Raw genomic sequence first — 16459 nt, forward strand, 5'->3', positions numbered from 1 at the left:
TTAACATGTGGGGAACTTGCACGGGTTCAGCCTCCAAAAGAAAACGTTTCCAAGGTGTCCTTTAATGCGAATATGGTCTTCGATGAACAATCACACTCGGCCATAAATCTGATTTCCAACACTAGAGCTCCGACTGAAGCATTCATGAGAAGAAATATATCTCAAGCTTCTAATACTACTTCATATATAAATATATGAAGATGCAAAGAAACACTAGAGATGCACTACAAGAGCCGAGTTTCAGAGCTCAAGAAACCTGACTCCGTCAAGTAAATTATCAAAAATCTCAGTTCACAGAAGAAGCGAGAATCGCCTATTCATTTAAAACTGGGGGATTGCGATGACTAGTTATGAAGCGGGTAATCCAATCGAATAAATGCTTGCTAAGTATATTTCCCAATGGGTATTAGGATAAGTATGGATAAGAAAAGGATAAAAAACTCTCTAATTTGGCTCTGGGTAAAGATACCTTTGACTTGTAGGGACCTAATTAAAAATAGTAAACATGAAGACAAATATCTCCTCTAAAAACTATGAACACCAACAAACTCAATGGAGGGCTTGTTTATAAGACTATTAAAAATAAGGACCAAAATAAATTTTATCCTATAACATTTTAGACAGATATCTAAAATGTAAATAAATGCACTACTTTTAGCTGGGTCTGAATGGATGAGTGAGGGGTATGGGCTGAGCTATAAATCCACCGCTCAATACCGATCTATAAAAATTAATAATATAAACTCAACCAAAAAAAATTATATTGTATAGATCATATTTACAATTTGTAAGATATTAAAAATTAAATTGAATACAATTATAAACGCAAACACAGCCCAGCTGAAATATTACATTTGATCATTTACTTGCATTGCCAAAGTACCAGTTACTGCTATGATTGTCGTTCAAAAGGAAAGTTCTTGTATACACACAAGTAATTAATAAATACAGAACGAGGGAATTGAAAGGAAAAAAAAAGGGTTATACAGAGGTCGGGTCGGGAGGGGATGGAGGGTTTGAGGTGGAAGTTCAAAAAAAAGGGCCTCCAAGATTTACAGCTATTACTGGATTCGTTCCTTTTGCTTGGTGCCATCACTGAGAATCTTCTCGTGTGGCATCAGTATCTTCATCCATTGCATCATCCAGATTTTTATCCTCAACAGGTTTGTCACTACATTCAGTCTCTGTATCCGACATAGATCCACCTTTGGCACATTCCTCATTATCATTACTGTCAGAACAAGCCTCCGTATCTGAGTTAGAGGAAGAACCGAGTCTCTCCCTTCCTCCATCACAATCACCATCCACATCAGTGCCAAACTGATCTTTTAAATCAGGAGCAACAATTCCAATCATCTCACTTAATGCTTGACATTCACGATTCCTTCGGATGGCTACAGCATCAGAAGATGGCGTACTTTGACTCTCAGCCACTTGACCATTAGAATCATGATGATCAGCACCACGTTTCTCATCGTCATCTCCACTTCCAGGATATTCATTATCACCATGGACTGAAGGAGCAGTGCTGCAAGCCCAACTGCCAACAACTTCCGAAGTTAAAAGGTCTTGTGTTCTGATTATGCCTCCAGGTTCCGTATCTTCCACATCCCTCTGATTCTCAGGGAGATTACTTGATTGAGAGTGATGCAAGCCATCATGATGAATTGTCTGAAGGCGCTCATCACCTTCATGCACACAATCTTCACCTTCAACTTGCATTGTGTCCCCAGCCACAGAGCTATATTTGTTCAAATCAAAATTCCTCTCCCCATCAACACCAAGGCTTTCTGTTTCAAGAACTTGCTCCGTTCCAATGGTTTCTCCTTCCAAAACAGGTGCTGTGCCAACACCATCAATTTCAGAACCAAAGCCGCCCTTAACGTGATGCTCAGCACTAGTAAATTCTTCCTTTTGAGTATCTTGTTCTTCTTGACTTCTGGTATCACAGTCATGCTTCTCAGTGACACTTGCCCCATCACTAGAAGTAACAGTTTGGTTCCTGTCAAATCTCTGAGCTGAAGGACCTAAGCCAGCCTTTGCCCTGCTGTTGCTATGATACCGAGTCATTCCATTGTCTCTTGCCAAATTGCCATCCATGTTCCCGGGATTTAAATTCAGATCAATATCCACTGATGTGTTATCATAATTCTCCTCATCTTCCAATGTCCTTTGCATTGCCTTCAGTTGTTCCTGCTGCTTGGTAAAGAGTCCAGATATCTCCTCGGTCGTGGAATAAAATGCCCGTAGCTGTGTCTCCCTGCATCAAAGTCATATTTTACAAATTTACAATGACACAAGGCACCATATATGGGCGCGCGTGTGTATTGAAAACCACAACTTTTTTAATTCTTACCTAAGCATTATTCTTTCCCTGGCACCTTTTAACCTCCGTCTTTCAAACTCAAGATCTCGCATTGCAGCATTTATCTCCAGTTCAAGGGTAGAAACTTTAGCCCAAGCTTCTTCTCGAGCTGCCTGCTAGCAACAACAAAAAAAAAAATCAGCTTAAAATTCAATGGATTTCACTAAGGTGCCCAGGAAATTTTTAAGTCGGATGATTGTTCAAATAATTCTTGGCAACTGCAATTCATCTTTGACAGCAGTTTCTTTTTTATTGGACTAGTTATTAGTGAATTCATATGGAACTGCACATAAGCGTTTACCCCCCCCCCCAGCATTCCCTTTCAGAAAAGAATTTCAATTGGAGATGAATTTACAATAGTGAAGAATGAGAAGTAGAACATATATCTGTCAAGCAGACATTTAGAAATTAGAAGTGCAAACAACAATCATACTTACATCAACGAAAGGTGCGGGTGTTGCGGTCAAAAAGGACATTGCACATCACAGTTTAAGTGCTCATATTGAAATTCAGATAATTTGACGAATTGAAAAGAGAGTATTCATATATACCTTTTCGTTCTCAAGTTCTTTCCTCAGCCTATACGTTTCTTGTTCAAGTTCATCCACTCTCTGCTTAAAACACATCATAGCAAAGCAGAAATCAATTCCAGAATCAATTTGCAAAAGGGGCTTATGGTATGGCAAATCCAAGCATCTAATATGGAGGTAATATTACTTTTCTTCCATTTGCAGAGGCCAGTTGCTCTTCACAAACTTGAGCTTCTAGCTGGCGAATTTTATTGTCAGATGCAACCAATTTTTGCCGCGTTTCTTCCTGTAGGATAAGATATCAAGAGCAGATGTTAAAATCATTCATATATGATTTTGAAATCCAGTGAAGTTAATGGAGAACATACCAGTTTGGGCATCAAGGTTTCTACTTGTGAGCACCACTTTTTCTCTTTTTCCTGAAAGGAAACGAATATTTAACAATTTCCAATGAAGTAAACACCTATAATGTCCATACGGATAATAAAATTTACAACCTGAAGCTTATTGATTTCTTCTTGCAGCTCTCTTTCCTGTTGCAAGGCAGCATTAGATAGTCGTTTGACTTCCTCTTGTGCCTCAGACTGAACTCTCTGTACTGCTGCCTTTAAATCAGAAGTAGCCTTTTGCCTTTCTTCTTTTCTCTGATCTCGTTCTTCTTCTAGTTGTGCCTCGAGTTCAGCTATAGATGCCTTTTGACTGAAAACAAAAATTCAATTCAATACTGTATTAATAAATATTCTTGAATAGTTTTTGCATATATTCTCAAGTGAAGTATCTGTACAGCTAAAGCATAATCCATTCAATCTCCTCTGAAAGTCAAACCAGACTAACAAGAAAGTACATGACTCATTGTTCAAAGTCCACCCCACTCTTTTCACCGCTTGTGCTGATGCCCAGTAGCATTTAGGTAAACATGGGACATAAAAGAAAATAAACAAAAAGAAAGAAGAACAAGGACGAGCACAGTTGAAAGATTATTATAAGTGAAAAGCAACCAGTCAGTTAAGGACATGTTATCCACTTCTTTGCATCAATTTTGACAATGTATGCTGGAAAGATAACTTTGAAACCCGTGATTAATGCATAAGTCTCTACAATGTAGCACAAGTAATTGTTTAATAAAAGTCGCGAAATAATAATACAGGAAAATATCATCAATCAGCTTGAGCAAGCTCCTTACCTCTTCATTACTTCATTTGCTTCATTACATGACTGCCTAGAAGCAGTAAGCCTTTCATTGAGGTCTTCCAAGACATGTTTTTGTTCAGCTGATATTCTATTGACCTCAACAAGCTCCTTTTGTTTGGCATCCAACATATTTTGCAATTCCTTAATGTGGTCAAGGTATGATTTTGCAACAGATTCTTTCATCTCTTTTATTTCCTGCAGAGTGAAACATAAATATTACCTCAAAAGTTTTGAAGGGAAATGGCTATCGCCCAATCACAGTTCAATTGAAAAAGGTTGCAAAAAAAGGAACTTTTGAGGTAGTCCTGCCCTCTAGCGTTGCATTAATTGTCCGCTGCCAATGTTTACCGTAGTATTAAATGGGTACAAAGTTTTGAAAGGAATAAACCTAACTCATAAGCTACAATTCAGAAAAAAAGAGAGAAATACAGCTTGAATCCTCACTAAACAACTCAAAATAAAAAAGTAAACAAGTTAAATATCAAAGCTAACCAGCTTAGACATCAAAATATTTCCTTAACACATCAGAAAAACTAAAACTCTTCATTAGATTAAAGCACCACTATTTTTCACTATGCTCAAATCAAATCAAATCATGACAAGGAAGACCTTTAAAAGAGCATACATTTTCATGACAATCAATGGTATTTTGCTGCTCGTTGCGCAAGGTGTCAATTGTAAGGACTTGATTTTCCAATTGCTTCCTTAATTCCTGCAAGTAGCAATACTTAACATATTAAAATTCCATTACAGAAACTTTTGATGGCCACGATTCATTAAGGACTATCTAAGCCATCAATAATAAAGACAGGAATCAAATTAATGATACCTTGTTTGACCGTTGAAGAATCCGAAAATCATCAAGAGATAAAGGACCCTCAGGAGCACCAATTCCAATACCTTTCATTCTCTTGTTTTCCCCAACAATATCCTCTGTGCACAAAAGTAAGAAAACATCACTTTAAGGTCACAACCTTCAGAAGTGTTTTATGCAGATTGGCAATCATACCCAACAAACCCCTGGTCCAATACAAACATTGCATCATGGTTGCCACAAAGAAGAAGACTAGAATATGTCTTAACTAATACTTCTAATGTCCCCAATATTTATTTATTTTTTTTAAATAATAGCTGCAAGTGCAGAACCCACATGTCTAAACATAAATACAGAAAAACAAAATATTAAAAGAAACATCACAGAATTGAACATCCAGCGTAACATAAAGAACACTGTGATAAAAATACCTGCTTTTCTTTTTGCAATTGCACCTTCCATTGAAGAATTAGACCTAACAACTTCTCGAAATACAAATGCAACTGCAAGTTCTGTAACCACGCAACACGTGAAACATTAATTGTCATGAATCTCACTTAAAGTTCTCTCTTTCATATGTTTTTCCTCAATGCATTCTTTTTTGAACCAATCACTAAGGAAAAAGTAATTGGTCCTGGTAGATCAAAAGGCAAAAATCATCCTACCATGCTGTGGAGGAGCAGCAAAGGATATAATATCCCCATGTTGAACTTTTCCTTCAGGGCTACTCTTAGTCAGTTTCTTCCAATTAAGATAAGTCCCATTCGTACTACAAAAAAGTTTTAAGCATTCAGAACAACAAATTTAATAAATGTCAGGGCGAAAAGGAGTTAAAACGCGCAAACAATCATAACAACCTCGTATCTTTCAAGAAAACAGTTACATCAGATAACTCGGCCACGGCATTTTTCCTAGATATTTTACAATGGTTTCCGCTAACAGCATTCGCTTCAACTTGAAACCGCGTATCCTCAACTAACCTTCCAATACAATGCTCCTCCCCGGTCAATACAATATTAATACCCTAATTCAGTAAAACAAAACAATTAAAAAATTGTCAAGAAATAAAAAATTAATCAAGAAATAAGAGATTAGACGAAAGATTAGGGTTTTTTAAATCTTATTACCTGAGCGCGTTTCCGGGCGTTATTGGAAATAGCAGTGAGGACACCCCAGACGTTAGGATCAGGGTTAGTGAGAGGTTGAGAAGAGAGCTTGGAGGCTACTGAGAGTATGAAATCTTTGGTTGTTTGTGGTTGATTCTTGGGCAACGCGTCATCCTGGGGGTTAGGGCATGGAGGGGCATGTTGTGAGGAGTCTGATTGTGAGAGTTTTTGAGCCGACGGGGTCTCAGGGTTTTTGTCTCCTACCACCATTGTAGAGGGAAAGAAAATGGCGGGGATTTTGAAAACCCTAGTCTGTTGTATATTTTTATGTGAGAAATGGGAAAGTGACTGGATAATAGTTGAGACTGTCAGTAGCTTCCATGGGAAGATTGGGGCTCTCTCCGGTTAGGTTCAGTGAAATTACTGCAATTTCGCATAATATTACTGCAATTTCAGATAATATTATTGGGCCTTAGCCTCTCGATTAGGAAATCATTATGAAATGGACTTGGCTGTTGGGTAGTGCATATATTCCATAATAATAGTTAATTATGACTTTAAGTCCCTATTGTTAACGAATTTATTTAGTTAGTCCTCTTGATTTTGAAAAATACTATTCCATCTCTATATTTTCAAAGGTTTATTCCATGTCATTTTTCAATTTGTTTTTTTTATTTTCTCGAAAAATAAAAGAGAAGTATATAAGATGGAAACACTTGATCAAGAAATAACTAAAAATATATTTTTGGAACAAAAAGCTCTCATGTTCCACATGATTACATTATAATCAACTCGATAAAAATTCTAAGAAAATAAAGGACAAAACTCCATAGTAATACGATATGACTAAACCTATAATTATTGTAATTAAAATGATAAAATACTAATTTCAAATGTTTGCTGTTATGTTTTTTTTTTTTCATTTAATAATTAAAGATATTTTCAGATAAATTTATGCATCAATAAAATCAAATTCTTTTTTCGAGACGATTTTAATACCCTTTAAAGAAAATTATATGAACCACCAGCGATCAAATTTGTAGGATTGAATTGTTCTGTTTTTTAGGAAACATTTATAGAACGCTCTCAATCTCTTCCATATTTCCTTTTTCTTTCCTGGCTTAAATCCATATTTGTTAATGTTCAGAGGTGAAAGGCGCGATATCCAGGAGCTCAATGCCAAAATCACTTCGGAAACACAAGAACGTATCCCTGCAATGAACATTTCGGATCTAAAGGAAGGCCATTGAGCATTTACCATCATTTTGAGAAATCCCCGATGCTGCTCTCCATTATCTTCTCCCGTTCTTTAGCATCTCTTCCGGAGCGTAGCAGACCTTCAAAGATTTTCGCAGTTAAAGGTAGGCCGTTGCACTTTCACACTATGTCTGTGCCGATTCCTTCCATGTCCGGACGTGATATGGAACTTCCATCATCAAATGCATATTTCGCAAACACCAGGCAGGCGTCTCCTTCAGTTAATTCTCGGAGACGACGAGTTGGAACGGTGGGCTTGACTGATGCTATGCCTGCACTGCGCGTTGTAACAGCAATCCTGCTTCCTTGGGCCTCATACTGATCTACCAGATGACTTGACAAAAACACCAGCACCTGATCCAAGCTGGTCTGAGAGCTAGCTTCCACCTCCAATCGCTAACCTTCATAAGCAATCTAATCCAACGAATCCCTGGCTGCTTCATAATTTGCAGTATCTCTAAGCTCGTCAAGCCCCTCTTTCACATATGCCTTGGTGATCTGCTTCTCCTCGGCATCGTTAAGAACTTCATTAACAATGAGCATCACTATCTTCAACTTCTTCATTAGCCTACCGTTAAGTCTTTGCGCTTTGAAGAAGTCAAGAACCCGACGAGAAGCCATTCTATCGAACTAGACCTGGAGGGAAGTGGATAGAAAAGCTCCTGCTAACGCAACAGTCATGGCTTGTTTTCAGCTGCTTGTGAAGTGGTATGAGAGTGAGAGAGAAAATGGCGGAGGAAACAAAGAAAAAGAGGAATCGAGATTAATTAACCTTCGAAGTAAGCAAGAAGTGTGTTTCGTTTTCTCGGTGTGCCTATTGATCCGTAACATTACAACACTTTCCAGCAGCAAAATGCCTTAATGCATGGGCTAGGGGTTTACTTGGAATCGGTTGGTTTAATGACGGACGGAGGCCCAGTGCAAAACAAAGAGAAGTGAAATTCGGTAGGCTCCTCACTTCCTTTCTCCTCTCTCTCTCTCTCTCTCTCTCTCTCTCTCTATTCTTTCCATAGCTCAGTATACGCTTTCTTCTTTTCATCAGCTGTCCTTTCCGTCACCTTCTTCCTCGAATTTCCACTAAACCAAGACACTTCCAAGCAACCATAAACCATCGTCAGAAAAGGACTTACAGTTTTAGAAAAGGGGTTCATCGTAATGCAATTTGATCCTTCTACACTCATCAAATATGATACTGCAACTAAGAGGTTGATGAAAATAAACATCGCCCAGCTGGCAAAAAACTCAAAACCACTACGTGATCTTCTTGTTCCTTGGTCTGTTTTAAAGAAGCAAAGCGCTGCCATATACAAGCAAAACTCGCAATTCATAATGCATATGATTGACCTAACAATGATTGTATTTCTTCCTAACAACGAAACCAAAAGTACTCTCTTTAAATGTTACATTTCTTGCGGCATAAAAGATTTTGCTTTACATTATCCTGCAGGTAATACTCGGTGCCCGACTTTGGTATCTCCTTCTTGATAGCTCTAATTAAGTTCAGATGTTACTGTTCAGAGGTGAAAAGTATATCCACGAGATTCAATCCTACATAAATGTTACAAACACAACAGCACGTATCTCAATGCAATGATATCCAGACATTCTGAGGTGGCAACTAGCCAGCAAGTGGGTTAGCATGTATTGTCACGCGATTGATCCTTATCTCTGCAAGAGGTCTATCTCCTGGTCCTGTTTGAGTCTGCACAAAACCAAATAGCAGTCAACGTTGCTGTATCTGGTGAGATGATGCAAAGGCAAAACATGTATCATGAAAAGTAAAAATCACAGCCCTAACACACGTAACAAACAACAAGGTATATCAATCTTTTGAACAGAAATTAACTGCCCCAAGGCTAACTATCTCCTGTTCTTCCAAACCGGGAAAAAGAAAAGAACCAATGACCATGGCTAGCACTGCCTACCTTTTCCATGATATCAAGAACTTCAAACCCATGAATTACTTTTCCAAACACAGAGTACAAACCATTGAGATGGGGTTGCTTTGCATAATTTATGAAAAACTGGCTTCCATTAGTATTTGGCCCGCTATTTGCCATTGAGAGTGTACCCCTCGCATTATGCTGAAAAGAAGAGAAACAAAGCATCAGTCATTTAGCAATACCCGCATCACACAATTGGCATTAGCATATGCCCAGTTCTAAACTGTATAACCTATTACAATAAATGCAGTATACAACAAAAAGCAAAAAACGAGAGCCAATACAACTAACAGTCTCCAACTACTCCAACTATGTTTTAGCTATCTTGTGACCATGTAGCCAACAAGAGAAAAAAGAAATCAAGTTTATCATTGTCAAAGCCTCAATATCAACCATACTCTTGTTTCGTTTTAGAGTCCTTGAAGTAAATGTCCTTTATAGAGGCGGGGGCTTGGTTTTTAAGGTTTGCAAAACGGGACAATATTGTCTCCGAGGATAACACAAGCGAACCCACATTCTCAAATCTTACAAACGTGGATACGTTCATACAAAAGCAACAGCTCTATGAAGAATTCTTAAAGGGTGACAATAAAAACTCCCAAAAAATAAATTCAGATTGCAGAATGCATAAAAAAAGTTAAGAAGCTTCGGACAAGATATATTAAAATACCTTGAGAGATTCTCTGATCTCGTCATTGAACTTCTTTCCCCAGATACTAGTCCCTCCTTTGCCTGTCCCTGTTGGATCTCCACCTTGAATCATAAACCCTTTAATATTTCGATGAAATATGGTTCCATCATAATACCCACTGGCACATAGAGCCAAAAAATTCTGTAAAAAAATCCAAAACAAAGCCCAGGAACTATAGGTTAAGCTCTTTAACTTAGAACCCACTTCTATTTCTAGGTTTTAAAAACTTGGAAAGAATTTCTAGTTACAAACATAACTCCTAATTACGGCAACAAGTAACAACGCTGAATTTAATCTTTCAAAACACAGTTACCGACTGACCTCGGAGGCTTTGGGAACTTCGTCACAGGCGATTTCGCACTTGATATCCCCAAGATTTGTGTGAAGAGTGACCGACTGCAAAGCAAAGCAGATAAACACTTCGTTTATTAGTTGAACAAAGAATGTAGTTGAGGAGTTCGATGAAATTTCGCAGAGGAAACTAACCATCTGTGTGTGTCACAGAGAGGCGAAGCCTGTTTGGTTTCTGGTCCTGGCGGATGCTAACACAGCTTCAATAGCTTAGCGTTCGAGACCTTAGAAGAGGAACAGAACGCAATTTATAGAAAGTGATAAGGGCCCTGTTGGGGTTTATGGTTTTGGGTCGTGATTTGTTGTGAGCCTACTGTAAAGCTGGCCTTTAGACCCGTTTCAATTAACGAAAAAATTAAACCTAATAACCTTGACATTGTTTTGAAATTGATCTGCTTTACCAACCCACCCTTTACCTGAATCTTGAACTACGATCTGTATCTTGAACAATGTTGAATCCTAAACTAGTTATTGATAAAAAAAAAAATTAAAAAATTAAAACAGAAGGGGTTTTAATAAATCTTTTATCTTAAAATATTATTTATTGGAATAATATTTTTTTATAATTTATATTTTTTAATATTAGATTTATTGTGGATTGGATTTTAATTTTTTTAATTTATTTTTTAAAAGTTATCTCAATCTCGTGATCCAAATCACAAGTTTGATGAGTTAACTCGAGTTTTTTTTTAATTTTTCTAATTAAATTTTTTTTCTCGTAATTTTATAATTTAAAATTGAGTTATTTGAGAATTAATCTTCATGATTTATTCTTATTTGTTTTCTATAATGTTATTCATTTTTTTATGACTTGGGTTATGGATTTGATAAACTGACTCGATTTTTTTTTTTATTATTTTTTAATTTCAGTTTTATATTTTGATGTTAGGTTTGTTAAAAATAAATTTTATAATTTTTTTAATTTAATTTTTATAAAATTATCTTGGTTTTATAATAAATACTATATTTAAATTTGATGAGTTAGAGTTCATTTTACTTTTCTCAGTTAACAAAAAAAAAAAAGCAAAAACATGTGGATGATTTGATAGTGTGGCAGTGGTTGCTTTTCAAATAATTTTTTGTACCGAAATATATGCCAATGATATTTTTTTGTTTTTTAAAAATTATTTTTAAATATCATCACATCAAAACGATCCAAAAAATATAAATCATATTCAATTTAAAAAAAAAAAAAATTAATAAAAACATAATTTGCACCGCGTTCCTAAACGTGCTCGTCCCACATGTGGGAAAAAATACTGACTTGACTATATTGTTCATCCCTTGTTGCATCAATGAACATGCCATGCAAAAAACATCCACTAACTTAACTGTCAGGGGATGATTTAGTCTTTTTGTATAGACACGTTAGATATTGGAAAATTGAGGGGACAAACTTGGCTTTTAACTTTTATTATGAATGGAATAGTTAAATGATTTAATTAGCTTTATAAATAAATAAATAAAAACATCAACTTTAATCGAAGGTGTCTTTTAAATATTTTTTTTTTCAAGCACAGTTAAAATACTAAACTGTCATAGAAAGCAACAAAAACAAAGTTTTTTTTGTTCTTAACATTTTTTTTTTTTTGTCACTGTCAAGTTGGCCACTGGACTTGTATTTCACAAATATAAAATATTAATTAAAAAAAATATAGTTAAGTCACTGATGCACAAGAGTATCATGCTATTTATATTTCATATATAATTTTATTTTTATTCTTTTAGTTATTATTTATTTTATTTTTGATTGATTGTTTTCTTCATTTTCATCCATAATCATCAAGTTTTATATGATTTTTATATCAAATCTAGTGCTTATTCTTTTGATATTTATTCACCTTCCAATAATTAAATTTTGTTTAAATTTCATTCAAATATTTGTTTTTTTTTTTTCATGTTGAATTTGACCCTCATTGTTTTTTAATGATATTTATTTTGTTTTAAATATTTATTTTACTGCATTTTTTTAAAAAGATATAATTACTTGATTTTTTTTAGAGGGCTACGAGTTTTGAAAGTTAAAACGAGTTGACTTTGTTATTTTTATATCATTTTATAATATTGATTTTTTTTAACTTCATTATTCAATATTTAATTACTATGAAATTGATCTTTCGTGCGTCTTTTTTGCTTTATATATATATATATATATATATATATATATATAATTATCTCAAATTTATGCCCATAGTCACGAGATTGATGGATTAATCTTGGTTGACTTGTATATTTTATTTATTGATTTTTTTCAATTTCATTATTGAACACTAAATTTAAGAATTGAGCTTTGAATATAATATTTTTTTTCTTTCTGTAAAACTTAAATGAAATCATTATTTTAAATATCATAAACCTGAATTATAAATGAATTTATATTAATTACATGCCTCCAGTTGTTGGAGGGTGTGAAATATTGAAAACAAATCTGCTAATCTGAAGATTTAGATTTTGATTATTTAAAATAAAATTTTATTTAATGGTGTTTAAATGTAAATATTAATGATATAAAGATGATTATAATGATGAAGTTTTAAAGAAGTATATTGAAGATTTATTAGGTGTTTTGACAGGATTTGCTTAATTTTTTCGAAATTTAATTCAAATTTTGCTTTTATGGACACAAAAGAACTTAACGTGTTTATTCAACAAAAATAAATATGTTGTATAGATGTTTTTTTTTTTTAGTTGACCCGGGTAAACCCATCTGACTCGTGACCCGATCACTTGATCGGGTCGGGTTTCAAAACTATGGCAAGAATCATCTTCATCCTCAAGATCTGTATCAGAATCACAGATCAAGAGTCAAGTCGTCTTCTGCTTCTCTGGTCCTCTGCTTTTGTTTCATTAATTCAAATTGATTTTGTCTTTCGTTAATTAGGTTTTTATTTGTCCTCGATTATGCTTCGTTCTTCTTCAGCGACTCGGGTCGACCCTTCAGGTCGACCGGGTTTCACCGGGCAACTCCCAAGCAGGTTTTTATCTCCACCCGAACTGGTTACAGGCTTGGGTTAGCCGAGTCCTGCCGGGTCGGTCCGGGTTTTAAAACTGTGTGAAAAACATTAAATTTCTTGCCCCAAAAACATGTTAATAACATCTTAGTATTTTTTTCACCTTTTTAAAAAAAATGATCCGAATCTTGCGATCTAGTCTATCCTGCAATATTAGAGATGAATGGAGAAGAAGAAAATACACTGGTGATACGCATCACCCAACGGCCCCGCTTTCTATCCATCCATTTTATACACATTAGTTTTATTCGCTACTATAAAATACTCTAGTTTCTAAAATAAATTAAAAATTAGTTATTTATTATTGTAGAATATGTCCAATTTTTTTGTACCACGACACACCACACCATGTTACCTGACATGCGGCTTTCGACACTCGTTACATTTTAACTTGTATCTACAGGTGACAAAATCAACAGCACAATATTTCGAGGATATCCATGATACCCAAGAGATCTATCAAGTCACCGACCTTCAAGAAATTCACGAATTGAAATAAAGATAGAGCAAATAAACACAAAAAAATTAAATGTGATTCAACAAAATCCCGAAGCAACTAAAACAGTAATAAATAAAACCAACAAATAAAAAAATTTTACTTTCAATCACAACAAAAATTTAACTCATTTTTTATACTGTTTAAATTAAAAATGATTTCCATTTAAATATACAAAAAAAGTATTTTTAAAAAATCAAATAGATTTACAGAATCCTATACCAATCGAAACCTTAAACAGCCAAAAGAGTTTACATACTAATTGTGATTCTTCCATTAAAAAAAAACTCATGCCCAGCAGAAGCTGTAAGTACTTTTAAGTTTTAAATACAAGGCATGTCCTGTGAAGCAGACGCAACCACCATATCTGGTCACTGCCAAGAGGGGAACTCATGCTTTGACCATTTTCAACAAAACATTATGATATAATATAATATATATATATATATATATAAACGTTGGGTTTCTGGCTTTCTGCTTTCTAGCCAAGCCCATTTTGCGCAGAAAAATCACCATTCTAGTAACATCTATCCTAACCCTTTTGACAAACCCCAAAATAGCACAAGCTTCGAAATAGTGGATCCCACAACATCTCTCCACGTGGGATCCCATCTAAATCTAACAGTTCCCCAAGCACCATCACAGAAAAACGAACAGATCCCTACATTAAAATAATGTAACGCGTAGCACTCGATGAATGAATACAACAAATAGGAAAAGAACTGCTGCTAAAATGCGCCGCTGACTCACCTCACATCAACTCATCACTGATAGATTCAAAAACAAAATAAATCAATAATAAAAATAATCCTCTCTAACAAAATAACATCTCAAAATCCAATAATAAATAAAAAGCAAATTAACTGAGCTAGATAATTACGATTCAGGACATGAGAATCGAACAAATTACAGTGGCGGAGACGGTGACCAGAACAGGTACACTCACGTGAACAGCAGCACTACCATCCGCCGTGCTATTCTCGGATCCAAACGGAGCGCCAGATGGGGCACCACCAGGCGTCTCCACAGGCGGAGCAGGGGGTGAAGCGGCGAGAGGAGATGGAGCCTCAACACTAGCCGGAGCTGGAGTCGAAGCAACCGGACTCGGACTCGGACTCGGAGCACTCACCGGTTCCCCTGCCGGCGCTGGAGACGGAGCTTTCCCAAACAACTCAACCGGTAGCAGCACATTATCAACAGTGAAAATCACAAGCGGTGTCGAGTCAAGGACCGTTTCAGCAACTCGCGACGGACCGATTCCAGTGTGTAGAGTCACCGAGTCACCCGTACTTGTAACCGTCAGATCGAACTTACCTGCACCATTACTAGCCAATGTAGAGATCGGGTCTTTGCTAGTTTTCAAACTCCCAAACGGACTGTAAGTAGCAGTGGCATGATACTGTAAGAGCGAGACTATTTCAGCATTGGTGAGCTTGCTCAGATCAGGTACTCCAGCAGCCTTGAACGCCTCGTCGTTTGGAGCAAAAATAGTTAAACCTTTATCCGCCGCTGACTGATACGTTTTAATGACACCGCTAGTTTGTAACAAACTCGCAAATGTTTTGCATCCAGCCTTTTCGAGTAACGCCGTAATGTTCACACTTGACGGTGTTGGAGCCGGAGCTGTTAAAATCCCTGGAGCTATAATCGGCTGGCTGATTTCAAGAATTGAAATATTATAAGGGACTTGCTTGACAGATTTAGTGTAAGAGGAATCAAGTTTCGAGCCGGGAGCAGCGGAGCCGAAGCCGACTTTACCACCTTGGAGATCTGTAATGTTGACGAATCCGAGGTTACCAGGGGCATTTCCAGTAGTTTGGTAGAGAGTGGTGGATAACGTGGTGCCTTTGGAGATCTGATGGAGTTTAGTTGGGTCATAGTAATCAAGGACAACAAGAAGACTAAGGGCGTTCTTGATGACTGAAAGTGGGTGTTTGGCTGCAAGAGCAGTCATAGCCCCATTGTTGAGAGCCAAGACAGTTATTGTCTGGCGAGTGTTGATTTCATCGGCTAGTTTTGTTTGGGTAAGGTACTTGTTAAACTCGGAGTATTCCGGGAAGCCTGAGAGAATGTCGGTTATGTTGTGGGCTAAGATGGTGGAGACGAGTGCTGATAGTGTGAAGGAAAGAAGGAGAGAGTACTGCAACGTAGCCATGGTTGAATTTTGAGAGAGGGAATGAGAGTGAGCGGGTAGGCGTGGAGAGGGAGTGATAAAAAGGGGAAGAAGGAGAGGAAGGGTGGGTAACCAGAGTTAATTGTGGTTGGGTTTAAAGCTGGGTTAGTTGTTGGGGGGCGGGGCCATGTGATGGGCAGGCATGCTTTGGTTCACAGCTGGAAATGCTAAAGGGCTTTCTCCGTGGATTGGTGGCAAATGGTATTTTGCCATTGCCCCTCCTCTTGTTTGTGGGGAAAATGATAAGAGTGCCCTCACGGGTGATTAGCTTGGTTCGTGCCACTGCCACGTGGAGGAGATCATAAAAGCAAGTGATACTATGATGGTTTTGTTGACGGGATGGGTATAGTAACGGTTATGAAGATGTTTTGCTCAATTTAGTTTGTTGAATCAACCAAGGTAAATCTAAGTCAAATGATATCATTTTATTTTTATTTAAAAAGAAAATCAGAAGTTGACCGGGTTAGTTTTTTTTAACTAAATTAAGCGCTTGATTTTATCGTATCTATATTTTTTATATAATTAAATTTG

The 16459-nt window shown here is 36.4% G+C and overlaps 4 protein-coding genes and 1 long non-coding RNA gene across 6 annotated transcripts; 1 reads left to right on the forward strand and 4 right to left on the reverse strand.

Annotated features, from left to right (window-relative positions):
* Positions 1 to 841: 841 nt before the first annotated feature.
* Positions 842 to 6465, reverse strand: LOC118041285 (uncharacterized). 2 transcript variants are annotated; one of them, XM_035048561.2, is made up of 13 exons: positions 6028 to 6465; positions 5758 to 5924; positions 5566 to 5669; positions 5332 to 5412; positions 4916 to 5019; positions 4712 to 4798; positions 4079 to 4281; positions 3393 to 3594; positions 3264 to 3314; positions 3083 to 3181; positions 2917 to 2976; positions 2357 to 2481; positions 842 to 2260 (listed from the first exon to the last, which is right to left on the reverse strand). In XM_035048561.2, exons 1-13 carry the CDS (start codon positions 6274 to 6276, stop codon positions 1093 to 1095), a joined length of 2700 nt encoding a protein of 899 aa, XP_034904452.1. In that variant the 5' UTR covers positions 6277 to 6465; the 3' UTR covers positions 842 to 1092. The 2 variants fall into 2 exon arrangements, with proteins under 2 accessions (XP_034904452.1, XP_034904453.1); XM_035048562.2 differs by having other exon boundaries at positions 2357 to 2478; positions 6028 to 6464.
* LOC118041286 (uncharacterized) lies at positions 2477 to 3533 on the forward strand. Its single transcript, XR_004686291.1, has 2 exons — positions 2477 to 3072; positions 3188 to 3533. It is a non-coding gene; the product is annotated as an uncharacterized lncRNA (long non-coding RNA).
* A 918-nt stretch (positions 6466 to 7383) lies between the features above and the next one.
* Positions 7384 to 7884, reverse strand: LOC118041919 (uncharacterized). Its single transcript, XM_035049423.1, has 2 exons — positions 7688 to 7884; positions 7384 to 7597 (listed from the first exon to the last, which is right to left on the reverse strand). Exons 1-2 carry the CDS (start codon positions 7882 to 7884, stop codon positions 7384 to 7386), a joined length of 411 nt encoding a protein of 136 aa, XP_034905314.1.
* A 589-nt stretch (positions 7885 to 8473) lies between these two features.
* On the reverse strand, positions 8474 to 10401 carry LOC118041284 (peptidyl-prolyl cis-trans isomerase CYP18-1). The gene is made up of 4 exons (XM_073404329.1): positions 10219 to 10401; positions 9877 to 10038; positions 9189 to 9347; positions 8474 to 8965 (listed from the first exon to the last, which is right to left on the reverse strand). The coding sequence occupies exons 1-4, from the start codon at positions 10384 to 10386 to the stop codon at positions 8882 to 8884; spliced, it is 573 nt and encodes a 190-aa protein (XP_073260430.1). The 5' UTR covers positions 10387 to 10401; the 3' UTR covers positions 8474 to 8881.
* Positions 10402 to 14399: 3998 nt separating this feature from the next.
* Positions 14400 to 16021, reverse strand: LOC118041283 (fasciclin-like arabinogalactan protein 8). The gene has a single exon (XM_035048559.2). It carries the CDS (start codon positions 15908 to 15910, stop codon positions 14639 to 14641), a length of 1272 nt encoding a protein of 423 aa, XP_034904450.1. The 5' UTR covers positions 15911 to 16021; the 3' UTR covers positions 14400 to 14638.
* Positions 16022 to 16459: the final 438 nt, after the last annotated feature.

This window comes from Populus alba, chromosome 14, assembly GCF_005239225.2.
Source record: "Populus alba chromosome 14, ASM523922v2, whole genome shotgun sequence".
Lineage (NCBI taxonomy): Eukaryota > Viridiplantae > Streptophyta > Magnoliopsida > Malpighiales > Salicaceae > Populus > Populus alba.

Coding starts and splice junctions, on each gene's coding strand:
- LOC118041285 (XM_035048561.2), bottom strand. CDS start 6,276: ATGGTGGTAGGAGACAAAAACCCTGAGACCCCGTCGGCTCAAAAACTC. Junction 5,670..5,757: donor GTTTTCTTGAAAGATACGAG/GTTGTTATGATT, acceptor ACTTTTTTGTAG/TACGAATGGGACTTATCTTA. Junction 5,020..5,331: donor AATTGCAAAAAGAAAAGCAG/GTATTTTTATCA, acceptor TTTTGTGCACAG/AGGATATTGTTGGGGAAAAC.
- LOC118041919 (XM_035049423.1), bottom strand. CDS start 7,884: ATGGCTTCTCGTCGGGTTCTTGACTTCTTCAAAGCGCAAAGACTTAAC. Junction 7,598..7,687: donor TATGAAGCAGCCAGGGATTC/GTTGGATTAGAT, acceptor GTTTTTGTCAAG/TCATCTGGTAGATCAGTATG.
- LOC118041284 (XM_073404329.1), bottom strand. CDS start 10,386: ATGGTTAGTTTCCTCTGCGAAATTTCATCGAACTCCTCAACTACATTC. Junction 10,039..10,218: donor AAGTTCCCAAAGCCTCCGAG/GTCAGTCGGTAA, acceptor ATTTTTTTACAG/AATTTTTTGGCTCTATGTGC. Junction 9,348..9,876: donor AGATCAGAGAATCTCTCAAG/GTATTTTAATAT, acceptor TCTTCTTTTCAG/CATAATGCGAGGGGTACACT.
- LOC118041283 (XM_035048559.2), bottom strand. CDS start 15,910: ATGGCTACGTTGCAGTACTCTCTCCTTCTTTCCTTCACACTATCAGCA.